The sequence below is a fragment of the Panthera onca genome, chromosome X, assembly GCF_046562875.1.
Source record: "Panthera onca isolate mPanOnc1 chromosome X, mPanOnc1 haplotype 2, whole genome shotgun sequence".
Taxonomy (NCBI): Eukaryota; Metazoa; Chordata; class Mammalia; order Carnivora; family Felidae; genus Panthera; species Panthera onca.
Window position 1 is genome coordinate 31,055,550 of NC_138357.1, and position 23,182 is coordinate 31,078,731.

The following is a 23,182-nucleotide window of genomic DNA, read 5'->3' on the forward strand; positions in this document are numbered from 1 at the left end:
ATTAAAAATATATATATATTTCAGGGCACCTGGGTGGCTCAGTCGGTTGAGCGTCCGACTTGGGCTCAGGTCATGATCTCGCGGTCCGTGGGTTTGAGCCCCGCGTCGGGCTCTGTGCTGACAGCTCAGAGCCTGGAGCCTGCTTTGGATTCTGTGTCTCCCTCTCTCTCTGCCCCTCCCCTGCTCATGCTCTGTCAAAAATAAATAAAACATTAAAAAAATTTTAATAAAAAATACATATATTTCATAACCCATTAATAGGTTGCATCCACAGTTTGAAAAGCATTGATCTAGTCAAGGAAACAGACACACAGACAATTAATTATCATACGGTGTTATAAGTGCAATGACAGAGAAGTATTCCTAGGGGCCAAGGGAAGTATTCTGAACTCACATTTACTTTATTAAAACATTTTTATTTATATTCGAGAGAGAGGGAGAGACAGAGCGTGAGTGGGGAGAGGCAGAGAGAGACTGAGACAGAATCCGAAGCAGGCTCCAGGCTCTGAGCTATCAGCACAGAGCCTGATGCAGGGCTCGAACCCATGAGCTGTGAGACCATGACCTAAGCTGAAGTCCAATGCCCAACCGACTGACCCACCCAGGCGCCCCTCTTCCTGAGTCTTTTGGGCCTTGATTGCTTTCAGCTTGAAGGAATCCGCATGTGTAAGTGGCACATCTTGGGGTGATTGTTGTGAACCCCGACGCTCACATGCTGAGCACCTTGGCGCTCCTCGGTCTGTTCCTCTGCACGTGGCATCTCATCCTCCAGGGCCTCTCCGTGTAGCCTGGGCTTCTCGCAGCATGGTGATCTCAGGGCAGCTGACTGCTTGCATGGCATCTGGCTTGACTGAACGTTCCAAGAAATAGGAACTGGAAGCCGCTGCCGGTTTCTTCCGACCTGAGCCCTGAAACTGGCATGTTCATGGGCACACAGACTGTGCAGTCACACGGGGCGCTGCTAAGTTCAAGGCCCTGCTTCTCTGCCATCTTGAAATTCTTTCAAAAAAATTTTTTTATTCTTTTTTTAAAATTTTTGATTTGTTTTTGTTTTTGAGAGAGAGATAGAGAGAGACAGAATGCGAGCAGGGGAGGGGCAGAGAGAGAGGGAGACAGAGAATCCGAAGCAGGTTCCCGGCTCCGGGCTGTCAGCACAGAGCCCGACACGGGGCCCGAACTCTCCAACCGGGAGATCATGACCTGAGCCGGAGTCAGAGGCTTGACCGACTGAGCCACCCAGGTGCCCCCAAAATATTCTATTTTTTAAAGTTTATTTCATTTTTTCAGCATTCTCTACACCCAACATGGGACTCGAACCCATGACTCTGAGATCAAGAGTCACATGCTCTATGAACTGAGTCACGTGGCCACCCCGCCATCTTGAAATTCTTAATCAATGTTTAGAAGGGACCCTACATTTTCAGTTTGGGCTCTGCCCAGAATATCTCTTTTGCTCTACTTTACTGGTCTGAGCAGTTGCAGAACCCACGTGGATTCAAGGGAAGGGGATACAGAGCTCACCATCAGGAAGAATATCAAAGAACTCAGGGTCTTTAATCCATCACCGCATGGTGTAAGAGAGGTGATAAGAGTACTAGAAGCAAGAAATCCGAGATCTAGGGGCACCCGGCTGGCTCAGTCAGAAAAGCACGTGACTCCTAGAGTCATGAGTCTGAACCCCACATTGGGTGTAGAGACTCCTAAATAAATAAACTGTTACAAAAAGAAGAAGAAGAAATCTGAGGTCTGGTCCCAGTTTTATCGCTACAATGGGCCTGCTGCGAACAATCACTTCAGCTTTGGGGACTTCGGTTTCCTTCCACTTAAAATGAGGAAACTGGTTCAAAAGTCATGAACTTCTAGTGACACATTTGTAACTCTCGACATGTACATCTGATAGGGTATTCGTTAGAAAACAAAAATGTTTCCACGGGGCATGGGAACGGAAGGGCAATGAGCTACAAAAAAAAAAAAAAAAAAAAAGATTATTGGTTTAATCAGTAGGGCTGTGGATCTAGGTTCAAGGTCACCTGCCTCCACCTTCCACTTGTTCCTCCCACAAACGCGCACCGCGGGCGATGAGGCAGACCCGCAGGGCTGGGTGCTGGGCTGCGGGGATGAGCCACATCCACAGACTCCAGTCTTCAGAGGCTCACGGCCTACGGTGCGGCAGGTGAATGTAGACAGTCGCAGCCTCTAATGTGGCCAGGAAGGCAGTAAGTCCTGCCCTGATGGGGGAGGGGCCGAGGAAGAGCCAGCTGAGCCCCGCGGGCTGCGGAGGACTCAGGGCCGGGGCACCGAGTGGGGCACGTTCCCGTCCTGGGCAGAGGCCTGCAAAAAGGCCCGGTCGGGGGAAAGCTGGGAGACTTGATGGAACGGAAAGTCACTCTGTGTGGAAGTAAGTGCAGAAAGGGGACGTGTTCGGTGGGTAGTGGCAGGAGAGGGTGCTGACGGAAGGGGTGATGGGGGAACGGGGCTGAAGGCGGAAGCTGGGGTCAGATCACCGGGAGCCTCTAAGCCTTGAGAGAGAGTTTGGATTCTACCCTGAGGCCCAGGCAAACATTGAAGGGTTCGAACTTGGACGGAGGGTCTCCGCTCTGGGTCGAAGGACTCTCACCGGGGTTGCTGTGTGGACTGCCGAGGTCAGACTGGTTGGAAGTAGGGCAGGGTAGGCTGGGAGCAGCCTGGTAGGAGGCTGCGGTTTGTGGTCTGGGTGAGCAATGATGGTGACGGCACGAAGGCAGAGGCAGGGCAGTGGAGATGGCGTGAAATGCACAGACGAGAGAGATTTAGTAGAAGCGAGACTTGTGACCGCGTGTAGAGCAGGGAGAAGAGGGCAAGGGTCATGCCCAAGTTCCTGGTCGGAGCAACAGGGTGGATGGTGGTGTCATTTACTGAGAGGGAAAGACCACGAGAACAGTTGTTTTTTGGAGGAGAAGCGGAGGGATCAAGGGTTCAGTTTGGTATATCCGGGGAAACCTTGGTTTGCGAGCATGATTCGGTCCGGAAACGTGACTGTCATCCAAAGCGCTTGTATCTCGGAGCAAATTTCAAGAACCATGGGCTCAGTTGCGATCATCGTCACGTACTACTCGCATTGCAAGACACCACTCGTTTGTCAAATTAAATTTGATTAGAAGTGTTTGCTCATCTTGGGGAACCCTCACCAAACAAGGTTTTACTGTATTTGGTTTGGGATGGCTGTGAGACTTCCAGGTGAAGGTATCCAACAGAGAGATCTTGTGGATATGCAAGTCAAAAGAGAACTGGAGGAGGCTGTGGGTTAGGGGAGGGGTTTTGTTTTGACCTAGGAGTGACGGCTTGTTTGCAAAATGACGTTGAAGAGCGCAGAAGAGAAGGAAAGGTAGGAAGACAGAGGGGGTCAATAGGAATAGCCAATGGATCGAAGCTCCTGGGGGCTGGGGAGGGACGGGTTAGCCCAGGACTAGGGGTTTGTCTTACAGAGGAGGAAAGCCTAGGAATTAAGCGTTCAGATGCTTGGGTAGGGGGATGGGTGAACTAGGTGAAGGGGACTAAGAACGCACTTATCTTTAAAAAAAAAAAAAAGTTAGGGGCGCCTGGGTGGCTCAGAAGGTTAAGCGTCCAACTTTGGCTCAGGTCATGATCTCACGTCAGCGCACAGCCTGCTTCAGATCCTCGATCTCCCTGCCTCTCTGCCCCTCCCCACCCACTCCACACCCTCCCCCCCCCCCCCCCCCGTTCTCTCAAAAAATAAGCAGTTTAAAAAAAGAAAGAAAATCATTTATATTAAAAAAGTACACTTATCCTGATGAACACTCAGTAGCATATAGAACCGTTGAATCACTGTATTGTACACCTGAAACTAATATAGCACCGTATGTTAACTCTACTGGAATTTAAAAAAAAATAAAAAAAGAGTTCAGGGGCGACGGCTGGCTCAGTCGGTAGAGCACGTGACTCTTGATCTCGGGGTTGTGAGTTTGAGACCCACGTTGCAGGGCAAGATTAGGTAAAAAAAAGAAAAGAGTTCAGCCTCTGGAATCTGGGTCCTGTCGCCTTCTAGCTGTGAGACCTTGGGCAAGTCACTTACTTTCCTGAGTGTCAGTTTCCTCAACTTTAAAGTGGGAAAATGATGAGAACCTGCTAAGTTTGGCCTGATAATCACAGGCCATAGTGTGTGTAATAGGCTTACCACGGTGCTTGGCTCTTAGGTCGTGCCGCCTAAATGGGAGGTGTCATCGTTATAACAGGAGCACAGGAGGAAAAACAATGGATGCCCGCACAAGTCGGGTCATAGGTTTGGTTACAGGAAGCTGAACAAATTCTTTTTAGATATTTTATATCTTTTTGATGAAATAAAAGGTGAGGTTATCTAAAGGGGGCTATGTGCAAATGTCTCTGAGACTAGAAAAGCCACTTGTTTTGCATTGCCTAGGAGACAGGATAGTCACTGTCAACAAGGGTCAACAAACTGCCAGTCACTGAAATCGTCAAGATTTGCTTTTTGGGTTTTTTTTTTTTTAATGTTTATTTATTTTTGAGAGAGATAGAGAGAGACAGAGCGTGAGTGGGGGAGGGGCAGAGAGAGAGGGAGACACAGAATCCGAAGCAGGCTCCAGGCTCTGAGCTGTCAGCACAGAGCCCGAGGCGGGGCTCGAACCCACGAACCGTGAGATCATGACCTGAGCCGAAGTCGGACGCTTAACCGACCGAGCCACCCAGGCGCCCCAAGATTTGCTTTTAAATTAAAGTGACTCCTGCTTTTGTAGCCTAGTACTGAAACTTGTACGCAGTACAAATCACAAGTATTTGTTCATCTGGTTTTTTCCTGATCTAGTTTCCTTTGTTTTTAAGAGTTTATTTTTTAAGTAATCTCTACATCCAACACGGGGCTCGAACTTACAAGCCCGAGATCAAGAGTCACGTGCTCCACCGACTGAGCCAGCCAGGTGCCCCTGATCTAGTTTCTTAATAGATTTTGTAAAGAACAATTATAGATATACCAAAAAGTTGAGAAGATAATACAGATAAAACTCATGATTTATTTGGATTTTCTTAGTTTTTACTTAATATCCGTTTTCTGTTCCAGGATCCCATCCACTTTGCATATAGTTGTTATATCCCCTTAGGCTCTTGTTGGCTGTGATGGTGTCTTGGATTTTCCTTTTTGATGACCTTGACAATTTTGAGTACTGGTCAAATTTTTGTAGGATGCCCCTTTATTGGATTGTTTGATGTTTTTGTCATGATTAGAATGAGGTTATGGGTTTGGAGGAGGAAGGTCACAGAGATAAAGTGCCATTCTTCTCAGATCATGTCAAGGGTACATACCATTAACCTGATTTATCCCCCTTGATATTGACCTTGATCACCTGGCTAAAGTAGTGTGGCTCAGGCTTCACCATAAAGTTACTTTCCCTTCTTCCCAACCTTACTCTTTGGAAGGAAGTCACAATGTGCAGCACTCTCTTAAGGAGCAGAGAATTGTATTTTCCACACTTTAAGGGAGGAATGTCCCCATAAATTATTTGGAATTATTCTGCGTGGGACATGTGTCTCTTCTTTTCTATTTATTTGTTTATTTATTTAATAATTTATTTCTATCAAAATGGACTTATGGATATTTCTTTTATACTTTGTGTTATAATCCAGTACCTTCCCAGCCCTAGAATCAACTATTTTTCCAAAGAAGCAAGGAACCTTGGTTTCTTTTACTGAGAAATGGTATTAGAAACCAAGATCTGGGCATTAGGTATTTCCCATCCGAATAAACTTTAATCTGATCACAAACCTATCATCTTGAAGTAACATAATTGGTTTTTTTTTAAGTGTATTTATTTCTTTTGAGGCAGAGAAGAGCACTGGGACAGCAGAGGAACAGAGAGAGGGAGAGAGAGAGAGAGAGAGAGAGAGAGAGAGAGGGAATCCCAAGCAGGCTCCGCACTGTCAGCTCAGAGCCCGATGCAGGGCTCAATCCCACGAACTGTGAGATCATGACCAAAACCAAGAGTCAGACGCTTAACAGGCTGAGCCACCCTGGTGCCCCATCATAGTTGCTTTTTGTATCAGTGTTCAACCAGAGAAGCAGGACCAGTAGGCAATATCTATTAAGAGATTTATCACAAGGAACTGACATCCATGATGGTGAGGTCTGACTAGGCAAATTGGGAATCCACAGGGCAGGCCTTCAGAAGGGCACAGTGTACCTCATGAGCTTGGGCTGTCCACAGGCAGAATTTCTTTTCTTGAGGGAGCTTCAACCCTGCTCTTAAGGCTCCTCAACTGATTAAATCAGTCCCACCCAGGTTATCCAGGATAACCTCCCTTACTTAAACTGAACTATGGATTTCATTACATCTGCAAAATACCCTGACTGCAATACCTAGATTAGTGTTTGAGTGAATGGGGACTGTAGCCTACCTAAGCAACACATCAAAAAGACCATCGTACCTTTAAAAGGCTCCAAATCCTGGAGCACCTCATCTACTGACTGTGTTCTATAAATGTACATTTTCTGGATTACTGAAGAGTACTCCCATATGAACTAAAGCTTTTAGACTGTTACATATTCAAAACAGAAGTTTTGTTTTGTTTTGTTTTGTTTTTGTTTTTTTATTTTATTTTTTTAATTTTAGAGAGACAGCATGGGGGAGGGGGGAGAGGGAGAGAGAGAATCTTAAGCAGGGTCCACGCTGAGCATGGAGCCCAATGCAGGGCTGGATCCCATGACCCTGGGATCATGACCTGAGCTGAAGTCAAGAGTTGGACACTCAGCCAACTGAGCTACCCAGGTGCCCCGTGTTTGGTTGTTTTTGAGTACGCACTATGCCCAACGTAAGTCTTGAACTCAAGATCCCAAGATTAGGAGTTGTATACTCTACCAAATGAGCCAGCCAAGTGCCCCTAGACTGTTACATATTCAGGATGCACCATAAACTTCTCCGCCTTCTTCAACTGAACTACTAACTACTTTTATCTGGTCGGAATCACCCAGGGCCCCTCATATGAACATCATTTATCATACTGAGCTGAGCTCAGTTGGCTCTAGGTCATTTAGTTCCTGTGTCAACCGTCAGGTCTTTGTCCTGAGGTTGAGATCTAGTTCATGTCAAATGTGAAATAGATCGACCAAAAGCATCATGCAAAATGAATGCTCATATTTCTGTATTGGGCATGGGGGATACAAGAATAAGTAAGAGTTGATACTTTTCTTTTACTAGTATGTGTGTGTGTGTGTGTGTGTGTGTGTGTGTGTGTTATGTACAAGGGAAAGCTTATAAGGCTAACAGCTGATCCTTTGGCAGAAAGTTTGCAGGCCAGGATGTGGCACGACACATTCACAGTGCTGAAAGGAAAAAAACCTACAACCAAGAATACTCTACCCAGCAAGGCTGCCATTCAGAATTAAAGGAGAGATACAGTTTCTAAGACAGACAAAAGTTAAAGGAGTTCATCGCCACAAAACCAGCTTTCCAAGACATGTTAAAGGGACTCCTTTAAGTGGAAAAAAAAAGGGGACATAACTGGAAGTAAGAAAATTATGAAAAAATAATTTCACTGGTAAAGGTAACCATCACTTATGTATGAATGGTAAAAGACAAAAGTAATGCAATTAATTACATCTAAAAAATTAGTTCAGGGAGGGGCGCCTGGGTGGCTCAGTCGGTGAAGCGTCCAACTCTTGATTTTGGCTCAGGTCATGATCTCACGGCTCATGGGTTCGAGCCCTGCATCGGGCTCTGTGCTGACAGTTCAGAGCCTGGAGCCTGCTTCAGATTCTGTGTATGTGTCTCTGTCTTTGCCCCTCCCCTGCTCATGCTCTGTGTCTCTCTGTCTCTCAAAAATAAATAAACGTTTAAAAAAAATTAAAAAAAAAAAAGTAAATGGTCTAGGGTTGCCTGGGTGGCTCAGTCAGTCAAGCGTCTGACTTCCACTCAGGTCATGATCTCATGGTTCATGGGTTCGAGTCCCACATTGGGCTCTTTGCTGTCAGCAAAGCCTGCTTTGGATCTTCTGTCCTCCTCTCTCTCTTCTCTCTCTCTCTCAAAATGAATAAACATTAAAAAAAAAAAAAAGCAATTGGTCCACATGCACCAATCAAAAGACTAGGGTGACTGAATATATTAAAAAAAAAAAAACACCCAGACAACCAAACAAACGAAAACAAGACCCATCTATATGTTTCCTACAAGAGACTCACAACAGACTTAAAGACACACACAAACAAAAAGTGAATGAATGGAAAAATATGCTCCATGTAAATGGAAGCCAAAAAAAAAAAAGCTGGGGTAGGCAATACTTGTATCAAACAAAATAGGGTTTAAAAGGGAGAGTGTAATAAGAGACAAAGAACAGCACTACATAATGATAAAGGGGTCAATCCAACAAGAGGATATAACAATTGTGGGGGTTTTTTATTAAAATTTTTTTTAATGTATATTAATTTTTGAGAGACAGAGAAAGACAGAGCGTGAGTGGGGGAGGGGCAGAGAGAGAAGGAGACACAGAATCCGAAGCAGGCTCCAGGTTCCAAGCTGCCAGCACAGAGCCCAATCCGGGGCTCGAACCCATGAACCACGGGATCATGACCTGAGCTGAAGTCGGCCGCTTAACCGACCTGGCCACCCAGGCGCCCCAAGGATATAACAATTATAAATATATATGCACCCAACAGGGGAGTGTCTAAATATGTAAAGAAATAGTGACAGACATAAGGGAGAAAGTGACAGTAATACAATAATAAGGCACTCTAACACCCATCCCCTTACATCAGTGGATAGATCATCCAGATAGAAAATCAATAAGGAGAGGCACCTGGGTGGGTAAAGCGAGTCTAGAAGGAAGACATCTCAGGGCGCCTGGGTGGCTCAGTCGGCTAAGCCTGTGACTTTAGTTCAGGTCATGACCTCATGCTTGTGAGTAGAGGGAACCTATCTCAACAGGAGAAAGGCCGTATATAACAAACCCACAACTAATATCATATTCAATGGTGAAAAGCTGAAAGCTTTTTCTCTCAGGTCAGGGACGAGACTAGGATGTCCATTCTTAGCACTTTTATTCAGCATAGCACTGCAAGTCTTAGCCGCAGCAATCAGACCAGAAAAAGAAGTAAAAGCCATCCAAATTGGTAAAGAAGAAGTAAAATGTTCCCTATTTGCAGATGACATGATACTATGTAACATGGAAAGCATACATGGTATCTCCATTGGAAGGGAGAACTGAAAATGAACTCAATAAAGTTGCAGGATACAAAATTAATATACAGAAATCTGTTGTATTTCTATACGCTGATAATGAAGTGGCAGAAACAGAAATTAAGAAAACAATCCCATTTGTATTTCACCAAAAAGAATAAAATACTGAAAATACTGGGGCGCCTGGGTGGCTCAGTCGGTTCAGCGTCCGACTTCGGCTCAGGTCATGATCTTGCTGGTCCCGAGCTCGAGTCCCACACTGGGCTCTGTGCTGACAGCTCAGAGTCTGGAGGCTGTTTCAGATTCTGTGTCTCTGTCTCTCTCTCTCTCTGCCCCTTCCCCGCTCATGCTCTCTCTCTCTGTCTCTCTCTGTCTCTCTCTCTCAAAAATAAGTAAACATTAAAAAAAAACAACAATAAAATACCTAGGAACAAATTTAACCAAGGAAGTGAGAGGCCTGTATTCTAAAAACTATGAGACCTTGATGAACAAAATTGGAGATGACACAAATAAATGGAAAGACAGTCCATGCTCGTGGATGGGAAGAATTAATATTGTTAACATGTTTGTACCATCCAAAGCAATCTACAGATTCAATGCAATCCCAATAAAAATACCAATACTCTCTTTCACAGAACTACAACAAATAATCCTACAATTTTTATGGAACCACAAAAGACCCCAAATAACTAAAGCAATCTTAAGAAAGAAGAACAAAGTTGGAAGTATCACAATCCTAGATTTAAAACAATACTACAGGGGCGCCTGGGTGGCTCAGTCGGTTAAGCCTTGGACTTCAGCTCAGGTCATGAGCTCATGGTTTGTGGGTTCGAGCCCCACATCGGGCTCTGTGCTGACAGCTGGATCCCGGAGCCTGCTTCGGCTTCTGTGTCTCCCCCTCTCTCTGCCCCTCTCGTGCTCTGTCTCTGTCTCTCAATAATAAATAAACGTTAAAAATTTATAAAAATAAAATTAAAAAAAATAAAACAACACTACAAAGCTACAGTAATCAAAACAGTATGGTATTGGCACAAAAACAGACACACAGATGGCACCTGGCTGGCTCAGTGGGTTGGGCATCCAACTCTTGATTTCAACTCAGGTCATGGACTCACAGTTCATGAGTTCAAGCTCCATGTGGGGCTCTGTGCTGACCATGCAGAGCCTGCTTGGGATTCTGTCTCCCACTCTCTCTGCCCCTCCTCCACTTGTTCTCTACTCTCTCTCTCAAAATAAATAAATAAATAAATAAACATTAAAAAAAAAAGACACATAAAACAATAGAATGGTATAGAAAACCCAGAAGTAAACCCATGCCTATATGGTCATTTAATCTATGACAATGGAGGCAAGAATCTACAATGGGCAAAAGACAGACTCTTCAATAAAAGGTGTTGGGAAAACTGGACGGCTACATGCAGAAGAATGAAACTGGACTACTTACACCATAAGTAAAAATACAGTTAAAATGGACTAAAGATCTAAATGTAAGACCTGAAACCATAAAACTCTTAAAAAAAAAAAAGCAGTAATCTCTTAGACATCAGCCTTAGCAATATTTTTCTGGATCTGTCTCCTCAGGCAAGGGAAACAAAAGCAAAAACAAGTAATTGCAACTACATCAAACTAAAAAGTTTCTGCACAGTGAAGGACACCATCAAGAAAACAAAAAGGCAACCTACTGAAATGCAAGAACATATTTGCAAATGATATATCTGATAAGGGATTAATATCCAAAATATATAAAGAACTCCTACAACTCAACACTAAAAAGCAAACCCCAAAACCCCCAAATAATCTGGGTAAAGAATTGCCAAAGGGCCTGGATAGGCATTTTTCCAAAGAAGACATCCAGATGGCCAACAGGCACATAAGATGCTCAACGTCACTCCTCATCAGGGAAATACAAATCAAAACCACACTGAGATACCACCTCACACCGGTAAGAGTGGCTAAAATGAACAAATCAGGAGACTATAGATGCTGGCGAGGACGTGGAGAAACGGGAACCCTCTTGCACTGTTGGTGGGAATGCAAACTGGTGCGGCCGCTCTGGAAAACGGTGTGGAGGTTCCTCAAAAAATTAATAACACACATATCATATGATCCAATCATTCCACTGCTGGTTATTTACCCGAAGAAAATGAAAACACTAATTCGAAACGATACATGCACACCTATGTTTATTGCAGCATTATTTATAATAGCCAAGATAGGTAAACAACTTAAGTGTCCATCAGTAGATGAATGGGTAAAGAGAATGTGGTGGAGTCGTAGCCATAAAAAAGAATGAAATCTTGCCATTCATGACAACATGGATGGACCTAGAGGGTATAATGCTACGTGAAATAAGTCAGAGAAAGACAAATGCCCTATGATTTCACGTATATGTGGAATCTAAAAAACAAAAGAAAAGAACAAACAAAAGAGAAATCGAGTCAGACTTATTTGTTTTTCATTTTTATTTTAAGTAGGATCCATGCCCAACATGGGGCTTGAACTCACAACCCTGAGCTCAAGAGTCGCGTGCTCTATGGACAAAGCCTGCCAGGTGTCCCAGAAACAGACTCATTAACAAACATACCAAAATGGTGGTCACCAGAGGAGAAGGGTGGAGGGACGGAGAGAATAGGTGAGGAGGATTAAGAGGTACAAACTTTCAGTCATAAAAGAAATAAATCATGGGGATGAAAAATACGGCCTAGGGAATACAGTCAATAATGTAATAATTTTGTACGGTTGGCCAGTGGTAACTACACTTACCATGATGAGCATTTTGTAATGTATGTAATTGTCAACTTACTACGATGTACACTTAAAACTAGTATAATATCGTACGTCAACTATACCTCAGTTGAAAAATAAAGTGTACGGGGGCACCTGGGCTCAGTCGTGAAGCATCTGACTTTGGCTCAGGTCATGATCTCACAGTTCATGAGTTCGAGTCCCACATCGGGTGAGCTCCAGCCCTGTTTCGGGTGAGCCCTGCATCTCTCTCTCTCTCTCTCTCTTTTCTCTCTCTCTCAAAAAAACAAAGTGTACAGTTGAGTTTCTTTTAGTATATTTACAGATATGTGCTACCATTACCACAGCCAATTTTGGAATATTTTCATCACCTTAAACGAAATTCCCTGCCCTTTACTATCACCTTCTAGCCCCCCATCCTTCTCAGCCCTAGGCAACCTTTATGTATATATATATATACATATATATATATGTATATATATATATATATATTTTTTTATTTTTTTAATGTTTATTTTTGAGAGAGAGAGAGAGAGAGAGAGAGAGACAGGGAGACAGAGCATGAGCGGGGGAGGAGCAGAGAGAGAGGGAGACAGAATCGAAAGCAGGCTCCAGGCTCCAAGCTGTCAGCACAGAGCCCGACACGGGGCTCAAACTCACAAACCGTGAGATCGTGACCTGAGCCAAAATCAAGAGTCGGATGCTCAACTGGCTGAATCACCGAGGCATCCCTATCATTACCTTCTCAAGGTTCATCCACTTTGTTGCATGTATTGGAACTTGATTCCTTTTTATGGCCAAACAACATTCTATTGTGTGGTGACGCCACATTTTGCTTATCCATTCACCTGTTGGTAGACATTAGGGTTATTTTTAGCTTTTGGCTATTATGAATGATGCTGCTATGAACATTCACGTAGAAATTTTTGTGTGGACATATGTTTTCATTTCTCTTAGGTAGATAACTTGATACCCAGGAGTGGAATTTCTGAGTCACAGAGCAAACAAGTTACGGTACCAATTCCCATGTGTGTATGGGGGGGGTGGTGTTCCCCACACTAATAAGGATCAATTCTTTCGTGCCAGCTGGATACCCTACAACGTAACTCGATTTAGCTTCATTCTGACACTGTCCACCGGGAGACGGCACCAGATTCCACAGGTCGAGGACTGAGTCCTACAAGACTCACCCCCTCCCCTGACAACTTTAGATATCAGTCATAAACCCAGGTGTCACCGGTGCTTTTGGCTGACCAGCTGTAGATTGCAGGTTCCAAGGACCCTCTCCTTGGGTTCGATTAATTCGCTAGAGCACCTCATAGAAATCAGAGAAACGTTTCACTTATTAGATCCCTAGTTTATGACAAAAGGGTATAACTCAGGAAGAGACGCATGGAAGAAATGTTTAGGGCAAGGCATAGGGAAGGGTTCTCGGGGCTTCCATGCCCTCCAGGGTGCCACTCACCTAGCATCCCAGAAGCTCTTAGAATTCCTTCCTTTTGGCTCTTTATGGACGCTTCATTACCTAGCCATGGTTGATTAAATCATTGGCCTTTGGGGACTGACTCAACCTCAGGCCCTCTTCCCTCCCAGGAGGTTTGGGGGAGGTACGGAAAGTTCTGTTACTTTGGGTAATCCTGGGGTTGGTGGCCCTGGCAACCAGCCCTGTCTTAAGGGCTTTCCAAAAGACACCTGTTTAACATAACAAGACACCATTATCACTCTTATCAGGAAATTTGAAGGGTTGCTCTGAGCCTGGAACAAGGTCAAGGGCCAAATATATACATATATATTTTTTAAATTTCAGTTTATTTATTTATGTTGAGAGAGAATGAGAGAGCGAGTGTATGTGAGCGGGGGAGGGGGAGAGAGAGAGAGAGAGAGAGAGAGAATCCCAAGCAGACTCCACACTGTCAGCGCGGAGCCGGATGTGGGGCTCAGTCCCATGAACCGTGACATCCTGACCTGAGCCGAAATCAAGAGTCGGACGCTGCACCGACTGAGCCACCCAGGCGCCCCCAAATATGTATTTACTATAAATCGCAATATCACATATGGTAACTGTACGTTCCAACTTTTTGAGGAGCTGCCAGACTGCTTTCCAAAGTGGCTGCACCAGTTTACGTTCCCACCAGTGGAGAATGAGGGTTCTCATTTCTCTGCATCCTTGTCCAATGCTTGTTATAATCTGATCACAGCCATCCTCGTGGCTATGAAGTCGTATGTCATTCTGGGCTTCACGTGCATTTCCCTCATCACTGATGATGTCGAACATCTTTTCAGGCGCTTGTCGGCTATTTGCATATATCCCTTCTTCTCCGGAGAACCGCCCCGCCCGTTCCAGTCCTTTGCCCATTTCTTAAGGACAGGTTGTTTATATTTTTGTCGTTGAGTTGTAGGATTCTTTATATACTCTAGATACTGGAGCCTTACAAGATATATGTTTGCAAATATCTTCTGTTCTGTGGGTCGTCTTTTTACTTTCCCAATCGTTTTCCTTTGAGGCCCCCAAGTCTTTAATTTCGGTGAAGTCCAATTTATCTCTTTCTCGTTTTGTCCCTTGTGGCTTTGAGTGCCAAGCTATGATTCCATGGCCAAATCCATATCTATTTATTAAGCACCCTCCATTCATCAGGAACTAGGGGTACTGTAGTGGGTAAGACAGACTTGGTCCCTGTCTTCATGGAATGTAAGTCTAGTGGTGGCAGGGGAGATTTTAATGTAATAACTGCTGGAATAATTTCCTCAGGTGTAATGAGGACTAGGGGCGCCTGGGTGGCTCAGTCGGGGGCAAGCATCCGACTTCCGCTCAGGTCATGATCTCACAGGTTGGTGAGTTCGAGCTCGGAGCCTGGAGCTTGCTTCGGATTCTCTGTCTTCCTCTTTCCCCGCCTCTCTCCCGCTCATGCTCTGTCTCTCAAAAATAAATAAATGCTAAAAAAAAATTTTGAAAAAAGTATAAGGAGGACTATGAAAAGGAGCAGAATGAGCCAAGTGCTAACCCAGCCCAAGGGGCAAGGAAGTCTTCCCCAAGGCAGTGACTAACATCTGCAGGATGAGTGGGAGTGGGCCAGGTGAAGGGGGCAAAGAACAGAGGGAAGAGTGTTTCTGGAGAGGGAACGGCATGTAGGAATTCCCAGAACTCGGAAGAACATGGCTCTTTCAAGGAACCTTGCTAGGAGGGCTGTGTGGCTGGCAGAGTGAGGAAGGGAGCAGGCAGGGGCGTGGGGCAGGGAGAAAAGGACTCGGGGAGAGAATGCAGAGTGAAAAGAAAGCTTTCTGACACTTCAAGTTGGGAAATGCCAGCAATCACAGCTGTAGGAGGTCATGGAAGACGAGGGAAGAGAGTTTCCAGGAGTAGGAAGTAGCCAACATGAGTCAGTGAGGCCAGGAAGCGAATGAAGATAAGGACTTGCACTGGGCAGCTGGGAGGTCATCGCTGGAGACGGCGTAGAAGCAATCGTGCTGGGATGATGGAGGTGGAAACCAGAATGCAGAGCGTCGAGGAGAGATTTAGAAATGAGGGGATGAGGGGCGCCTGGGGGGCTCAGTCGGTTAAGGATCCAGCTCTTGATTTTGGCTCAGGTCATGATCTCAGTTCGTGGGATCGAGCCCCGAGTCGGGCTCTGTGCTGACAGTGTGGAGCCTGCTGGGGATTCTCTCTCTCTCTCCTCTCTCTGTGCCTCTCCCCATGCTGGTGTGCACTCTCTTTCTCTCAAAATAAACAAATAAACATTAAAAAAAAAGATGTGAGATGGAGACAGTGAGGGGAGGAGACCTCCCTTTGGAGAGGCTTGGCTGCCAAGAGGAGAGAGTCACAGATTTGGCCAGAAGGCTGGGGGAGACTTGAGCCCGTTTGTCCCCCCTCCCTTTTTTTTTTTTTTTTTGAGAGAGAGAGTGCACGTGTGAGCCTGTGCACACCCACACAATCAGGGGAGTGGCAGAGAGAGAATCTCAGGCAGGCTCTGCTCAACAGCTCAGAGCCCAACTTGGGACTCGATCCCAGGAACTGTGAGATCATGACCTGAGCTGAAATCAAGAGTCCGACGCTCAACCGACTGGGCCCCCCAGGCGCCCCTCTCCTGGTCTCCGTGTGCCCTGCGGTGTGCTAGGCTGTTGCACATGCATCATCTGAAACCCTCGGAACCCTGCTGGGGAGGTTGTGTTGGTCCCATTTTGCTGATGAGGAAGCACAACTCAGAGGAGTGAGTGGCCTGCTTGCTCAAGGTCACTGATCGGTAGTCGGCATTCAAACCCAGGCTAGGCTAAGTGCTTTGCACACCAGTGGTTTTGAATTTTGCTGGGCGGTGGGGGGGGGGGGGTGTCGCTGTGTGCCACCGTCTGTCCATCTCCGTGTTCACCAGTTTTACACGTGGGGCTTCGAGGTCAGCTTCGTGAGAGCAAGTTCTATGGAGGAAAAAAAAGTTTGAAAGCCACTGCTCTCCACAGGGTTCTGTGAACTTCTGAGTTGAAGCATGACTTTTCTTGAAGCGTTTTTCCAGAAACGCTTTGCTTGTGTGATGTTCCACTGCGACCCCCCCCTCCCCCGACTGTCTCCCTGGCACATCCATGCTTCATGTGACTGCCAGAGTGACTTTTCTAAAATCCCAGCAGGTTACTCCTCTGCTTAGAAACCTTCTATGGCTCCTGGCTACCTTTAGGCCAAAATCCACGCTCCTCCATTAGCATGACCTATGAGACCCTTGGTGATCTGAACCCCCGCCCACTTCTCCAGCTTTGTCCTTAACTACTGCCCGGCTCCCGCCTTCCTGCCAAACCTGCCGACTTACATTTCCTGGTACTTGCTGTATTCTCCCAGACATACTCCGGTGGCTCTGCCAGGAGGCCCCTCCCCTCTTCCACTGACCAACGCCCCACGCACCCCTGGAGCCTCAGATCCGGCCTTACCTTCCTCCCTGGAAAGCTTTTCCTGCACCTTTCCCCTGGGTCAGGCCCCGCCCTTGGGTGGCAACCCACCTGAAACTCTCATGCTCACCTGTCACAGGCCTGCTTCTGTCACCTTTCCTCGTCCCCTGCTCCACCAGAATGCAGATTTGCATCATCTGTTTAGCTCCGTCTTGCTCCCCTGGAAAGCAGTTTCTCAGGGAATCTGTTCTTTCTCTTGGGGTAAGCATACCAGTCTTGCCTCAAAAAGCATACCAGAAATGCCAATGGCTTGATGTGAGGCATGGAGGCTTTTCAGCATGGGAGTTTGTCCCCTGCAGCCAAACCTCAATTTTACATGGAGGAGGTAGGCTAGGCAATATCACATGATGAGGGAAATCTGCGCGGGAGAATAGCTGACTCCGGGAGAAACGATACAAAGTGCTTTCCAATCTTCCGGCTGACTTGGTTTTCATTTTGGAAGAAGCAGGGCAGATGCCTGTCTCAGGTCCTCAGATCTGCTGATAGTTCAGATGCTTAGGGGCAGACTTTTCCCACGAAGAGGGGACTGCTGTTCTAACGGTCCTTTGAACGCTGGGCACCGGCGCAAGCCAACGTTCCCTCCAAGCCCGGGAGCCCGCAGCCCCAGCCGCTGGGCAGGAAGGCCCCGCCCCCACGGCCTTCACCCAGCCCCGCCCACCTTGGAAGCTGTCAAGGGAGAGACGGTGGAGCAGAGACCACAGCCCTGCATCAGGCACCCAATTTGCATCTACAAAATGGGCTTGGGGGTGGAGTGGGCCGTGCCAGCTGCCGATGGCAACTGCCAGGATCCAGGAAGTGTTCACCCTTTCAAACACCGAAGAAGTTCATGGAGAACAAAAAGTTATTGCTACGCCACACCGTGTCAATTTGTTTTGAGGCGTAGTTCCTAGACACATACCACAGGCCGAGAACGTTGACAGGGAGGGTTTGGATCATTTCATGGATGACAAGAACCCGGTGGGTTATTAAGGGAAGATCGGAACGTTTTGAGCCGGGAGGAGGTAACAGAGAGGGCCAAGCAGGCGGGCCAGGCGGAGACGGAAACCTGTGTGGATGAGCTCAGGGTGGCCTTTCTGTGTTCTGTGATGACTCAATTTCTCCCTGGTGTTCAAGGATGGGGATGGGAGGGCTGGGGACACAACAGTCCATTGCAAGGGCTGTCCAAGCTTCCAGGGATGCCGTGCTATTTTGAAAATGCACCGCTCTCTAAGGCAGCATGGATCCCTAGCCACCAACTGCTTTTCCCTCCCTTCGGCCAAAGTCAACCTTCCTGTATTCTACTGTCTTCATACACAATTTCTGAATGGGGGCAATTTTCCTAACTATAACTTATAGATTACATGTAATGAAAAAGCAATGCCGATGATTAAAGAAGCCCTATCTCGGAAAAAGTGCCAGTGGGTGTATCTCATGGGAGGGCAGAAGTCCAGGTAAATTACATGACTCACCACAAAATATCAGAAACGTACACTTGCACATTTCGCCCTTCTCCCACCCCTCTGCCCCCTACAGACGACTCCTCGAGGATGAGACTTGTGCCGGAAGCCAGACCTAGCGGCCAAAGAGCCCCGGGGGACAGGCAAACTGTGTGTCTCTACTCAGAGCCAAGGTGAAAGCAGCTCCTTCTAGTGCACGGCTTGGCCATCTGCTGTGGGAACGAGGTCCTGAGCCGCCCCATCACTAGCTCGTGGCCAGCTGGTGAGCTCTTCCCTGCAAATGTAGGAAGCTTCCCGCACTCGGCGGTTAATGGAAAAAAAAAAAAAAAAGTCACTCAAAGGACAGCTTTGTCATGTGAAAGGAAAACATACTCCGCTTTAATATGCTCAAGAAGTCATCCGTGATACATTAGAAAAAGTACCGGTAAAAGCCTGGAGGTGTCAGGAGCAGGATGGGGGGAAGGGTGACTCTGCCCGCAGGAATAGCCGAGTCAAGCCTTCAGTTAGGTGTTTCCTCTGTTATCCGTGGTTTATAGTCTTAACTCGTTCTTCTAAGCGAGTGCTTCCTAATAAACCCAGAGCTTCTGCCTGCCCAGAAATGGCTCTTGGAAGCATAAGTTTTCCTCTCCCACGTAGGACGGCACTCCCGCTCCTAACTCCGTAGTCCTGTAGTCTTGGGACTCGGCGTCAGGGCGGCTTGGTCTTTGCTGTCTCGGTGAGGGTACCCTGGTCCCCAGGTCTCCTGGCCGGTGGCCGTAGAAGACCTGGGACAGGTACCTGAGACAAAGCTGGAGGTGGTCCGCCGCTTGCAGGCACAGCGCGCTCGGCTTCGGCCCGAGCTGCCGCCCCTTCGGGCGGGGCCCGAGACAACCGGAGACCGAGGCCTCGACGCGGCGTCGCGGTCCCTCCGCGCTCTCTGGTCTCCGTCGCCCTCACCGGTCCTGGAAGAAGGGGAATATTTGGCGGAAAAGGCCCTGAATTTGCGCCACCCGGCTGCCCGCGTAGTCCTTCTCCTTTCGGGGCGTGTAGTTCTTCTCCACGGCGGTCGCGCCCACCGCGCTCGGGGTCCGTCGCAGCGTCCACGCGGCGGCGCAGCCGCTGCTGTTGTTGTTGGCGTTGTTCCGCCCTCTGCCGCCCGCCGTCTCCCAGTCCTCGGCCCCCGACAGCTCCCGCAGGCTCCGCGGCGCGTCGGGTCGCAGGTAGTGACAGGCCCGGTGGCCGCTGTAGTCGCGGCGCGTGGGGTCAGCCCCCAAGGCGCCCACCAGCACCTTGATGACCATGTCGTGGCCCTGCAGGGCCGCCAGGTGGAGGGGCGTGAGGCCGCCGCTGCCCGAGGCGCTCACGTCGAGCTGCAGCCCCCGGCGCTGGGCGAAGTCGTACACCAGGATGAGCTCCTCGTGGCACCCGTGCTTGGCCAGCCAGTGCAGCACCGTGTAGCCCGTGATCGGGTCGCACCGCAGCAGCAGCCCGGGCTCGGCTTCCAGCTGCTCCCACAGCACCTCAAGGCGGCCCTCGGCGGCCGCCAGTATCCACGCGTGCTCGTGGGGCTCCAGGCACAGCCCGCCGCCGCCGCCGCCGCCGCCGCCCCCCGGACCGTTCGGCCCGGCCGGGGACTGCTCCTCGGCGCGCTCCTCCGACAGCCAGCCGGCGGGGGCCGCCCCCTGCAGCCCCAGCAGCTCCCACAGCGCTCCGCGCCGGCGGCCGCTGCCCGTTCCCGAGAGCATCGGCGAGCCGTGCAAGTCCCGGGAGGCGGCGGCCGCGGCGGCGTGGTCCCGGTACCTGCCCAGGCTGCTGGGGTCCGCTCTCGGGGGGCGGGGTGGCGCGGCGCTCCGCGAGCTCAGCGCGGTGGCGGCGAGGGAGGCCTTGCGCCCCGGGTTCGCGGCCCCTCGGGGCTCGGCCATGGTCCGGCCGCTGCCGCCGCGGCGTTTCCAGTGTCGAGCGTTCGCTGCCCTTCCCGGGCCCCTCCGGGAGAGGAACTGGCGCTGGCGTTGGGGAAGGAAGCGGCTTGAGCAATTGGGCTCGGAGGGAGGGAGCAAAGGAGGGGAGAGGGAGGGAGAGAGGCCGCGAGCCGAGAGAGGGCCCGGCGCGGGAGGTGGGGGGGTGGGGGGTGTGCTTGGGAGGGTGGGAGCTCGGGCGGGGTACGCAGGGCAAGCCCCTCTAGAGCCCCGTGGGTACCGCCGCTCCCTCCGCGTCCCCGGGTCGCGGGGGCTCCGCCCCAAACGGCCAGGTGAGCCGGGCAGCCCCGCCTCCCGCCCCGCGCGCTCCGGTGGGGCGGGCGCGAGCGGGCCCCGGCCGCCGCCCGCGCTCGCGAGCCGCCCGGCCGCCGCGGCCCGCGGGGCTTCTCGGCATCCCGGCAGCGGCTGGGGTGAAGAGGCTCTAGGGCGCCCCCTCCCCGGCGGGCTGAGCTCGGCTCTCGGCCAAGACCTCCGGGAGCGCGAGCCTTGAGCCCCGGGGCGCTGGCTCCCCGCCCCCTTCCTTCGCCTCTCCCTCTTATCTCCTCGGGAGTCTCCCTGCACTTTGTCCCCGAGCCGCCGTTGTCCCGCCCCTAGCACTCACGGAGGCGGCCGGGGACTCGGGCTCCCTTGCCTTGCCCTTCGTACGGCCTTGGCCCTCCCCGCGGAGCCCGGAGCGCCCCGGGATTCCCGCAGAGGAACCCGAGACGAGGGTCCAGGCGGAAACTCTTGCAGGGACCCGAAAAGGGGTGTTCCCCTCCTCCCCGCGGGTCCCTGCTCGGCTCTCCGCCCTCTCCTCCTCTTCAACCGTTCCCGAGTTGGCTTGAAGAAGCAGGCACAGGTGAATCAGTCCGCTGCCGGGGCAACGCCCTGCCCTCTCCAGAGAGGTGTCGCTGTTGTCTCCCTGAGGATATTTTACCTTCCTTCCCTCGACCGAGTGGTAGTTCTTGCCTCCTGCCCCCGCCCCCGCCGTGTTAGGGAGTTCAGTTAGTGGGCCACAGGGAGCCGCATAGAACCTTCTTGAGTCAGAGAGGGGCACAGTCGTGCTTAAGGTGGTGTTTGGGAAGATGATTCGGGGAGAGGCAGAGGCAAGAAGCCGGGAGACCGTCCCGACAGTCTAGGCCAAAGGGGACCGGAGTTCAGGCCAGGCCAGCTCACTCCACTGGGCCCAACAATGATGGAAGCTATCCGAGGCTTTTCCTCCTTGACCCTCAAATATTTTGCCCTAAATATTTTGAGCTTTCCTTCGTGACAGCCTATGCATGTGCAATCGATTTTTGAACATTTATTATGTGCCAGACGCTGGACTAGATGCTTTATATATATCAGCTCTTTTAATCCTCCCAGTGACCTCAAAAGCTAAGTCTCATTGCTACCCCCAGTTTGCAGAGAGGTTAGGCCACTTGCTCAAGGTCAGCCAGCAGGAAAGTGGCAGAGCAGGTCTGTGTGACACCACAGTCTGTGTCCTGGCACAGAGGGACTGGCATTCAAGCCAGGCTTATCAGCTGCCAGTCACTCACACAGGCCCCAAATTTCAGCCCAATGGACGGACTTGTCCCAACCTGAGCGTATCTGACGGTTGCCCTCCTCTTCCCGAGCGTCCTCCCTCAGAGCTTCCGTCCGGGGAAGTTCTTCTCCCTGTCCTTTGACATTGGCCTCAGTGTCCACCTTCTCCAGCATGCCTCCTCCGATTCCCCCAGCCCAGTGATGGCTCTCCCTCTCCCAACCAGCTGTTTGCCCTCCTCCCTTGGCACCCAGCGCTGACCGCCTTGTGGTGCTTCCCTCTCTGTGCTCTGACATGCCAAATACACTCTCAACTCTTCGATGGCTGTGTCATACTATCCTTGCTCTGGTTTGGCAGCCTGGGGGGGGGGGAGGGAATGTGACTGCGTGTATAGGCCGAGGGGGGCGGTGTGCGTTGGGGGGGTGCCCACTCCCACGTCCCTGCCTCGGACTGCCACCTGTAGGACACCAAAACCGACTCGTGGAGTTCGTCGTTCGTAAAAAAAAAATAAAGTAGCGGGGCGCCTGGGTGGCTCAGTCGGCTAAGCGTCCGACTTCAGCTCAGGTCATGATCTCGTGGTTCGTGAGTTCGAGCCCCGCGTCGGGCTCTGTGCTGACCGCTGGGAGCCTGGAGCCTGCTTCCGATTCTGTGGCTCCCTCTCTCTCTGACCCTCCCCCGTTCATGCTCTGTCTCTCTCTGTCTCAAAAATAAATAAACGTTAAAAAAAAATAAAAAAAAATAAAAAAAATAAAAAATAAAATAAAGTAGCGATCAAGTAGCTGCTGCACCGAGCCCATCAGCCAAAGCCACCTCCTGGCCTTTGCTGACTCCTCAGAGACCAGGCCCAGGCCCAGAGCGGGGCCCCAAGCTTTCAGGCTTTCATTTTCAAAATGAACCCTGACTGACAAGCAGCTACTTCCGTTGCTCTGGAAACTCCCCTCCATAACCCCAAATTTGTAAACACCAAACCGCACACATGCACACACACTTCCAGAATATGCAAACAGCTGCAGCAATATATATATTTTTTAAATGAAAATGCCAGCATGGAGAATGCAGGATAGAAGAATGCTCGGGCTATTAATTTTCCTGGCCACTAAGCGGGCAATCCCCCTCCCCGTTGGCGCTAATGATATCTCTGGTTACAGTCCAAAGGCTGCAAAGGCGGTCACCTGACCGGCGCCGCACACCCATGACACCCGTGCCCTTGCTTAGTTGGCTCTTGTTGCCAGAAACCGAACCCACGGTGCCTCCCTGGCAGCTCATTCCACCTTTACTTAGCAAGTACTTCCTGCCCTAGGTCACCAGCCGCCTTCACGGTTCCCCAGAGCCACGCATGGCCTCTAGTTCAGGAGAGAGGGTCCCTGGAACTTCAGGGCTGGGAGTGGGGTAGCGGAGGCAGAACGCAGAAACAACAGGACTGACCCTCCTAAAATGAAGACG

General features: G+C 49.6%; 1 protein-coding gene across 2 annotated transcripts; it reads right to left on the minus strand.

Moving 5' to 3' along the window:
* Positions 1–240: 240 nt before the first annotated feature.
* Positions 241–21,218, minus strand: SOWAHD (sosondowah ankyrin repeat domain family member D). Of its 2 annotated transcripts, none has more exons than XM_081794149.1 (2): positions 16,918–20,826; positions 241–2,319 (listed from the first exon to the last, which is right to left on the minus strand). In XM_081794149.1, exon 1 carries the CDS (start codon positions 20,182–20,184, stop codon positions 19,216–19,218), a length of 969 nt encoding a protein of 322 aa, XP_081650275.1. In that variant the 5' UTR covers positions 20,185–20,826; the 3' UTR covers positions 241–2,319; positions 16,918–19,215. The 2 variants fall into 2 exon arrangements, with proteins under 2 accessions (XP_081650275.1, XP_081650276.1); XM_081794150.1 differs by lacking the exon at positions 241–2,319 and adding an exon at positions 14,377–16,328 and having other exon boundaries at positions 16,918–21,218.
* Between the last annotated feature and the right edge of the window lie 1,964 nt (positions 21,219–23,182).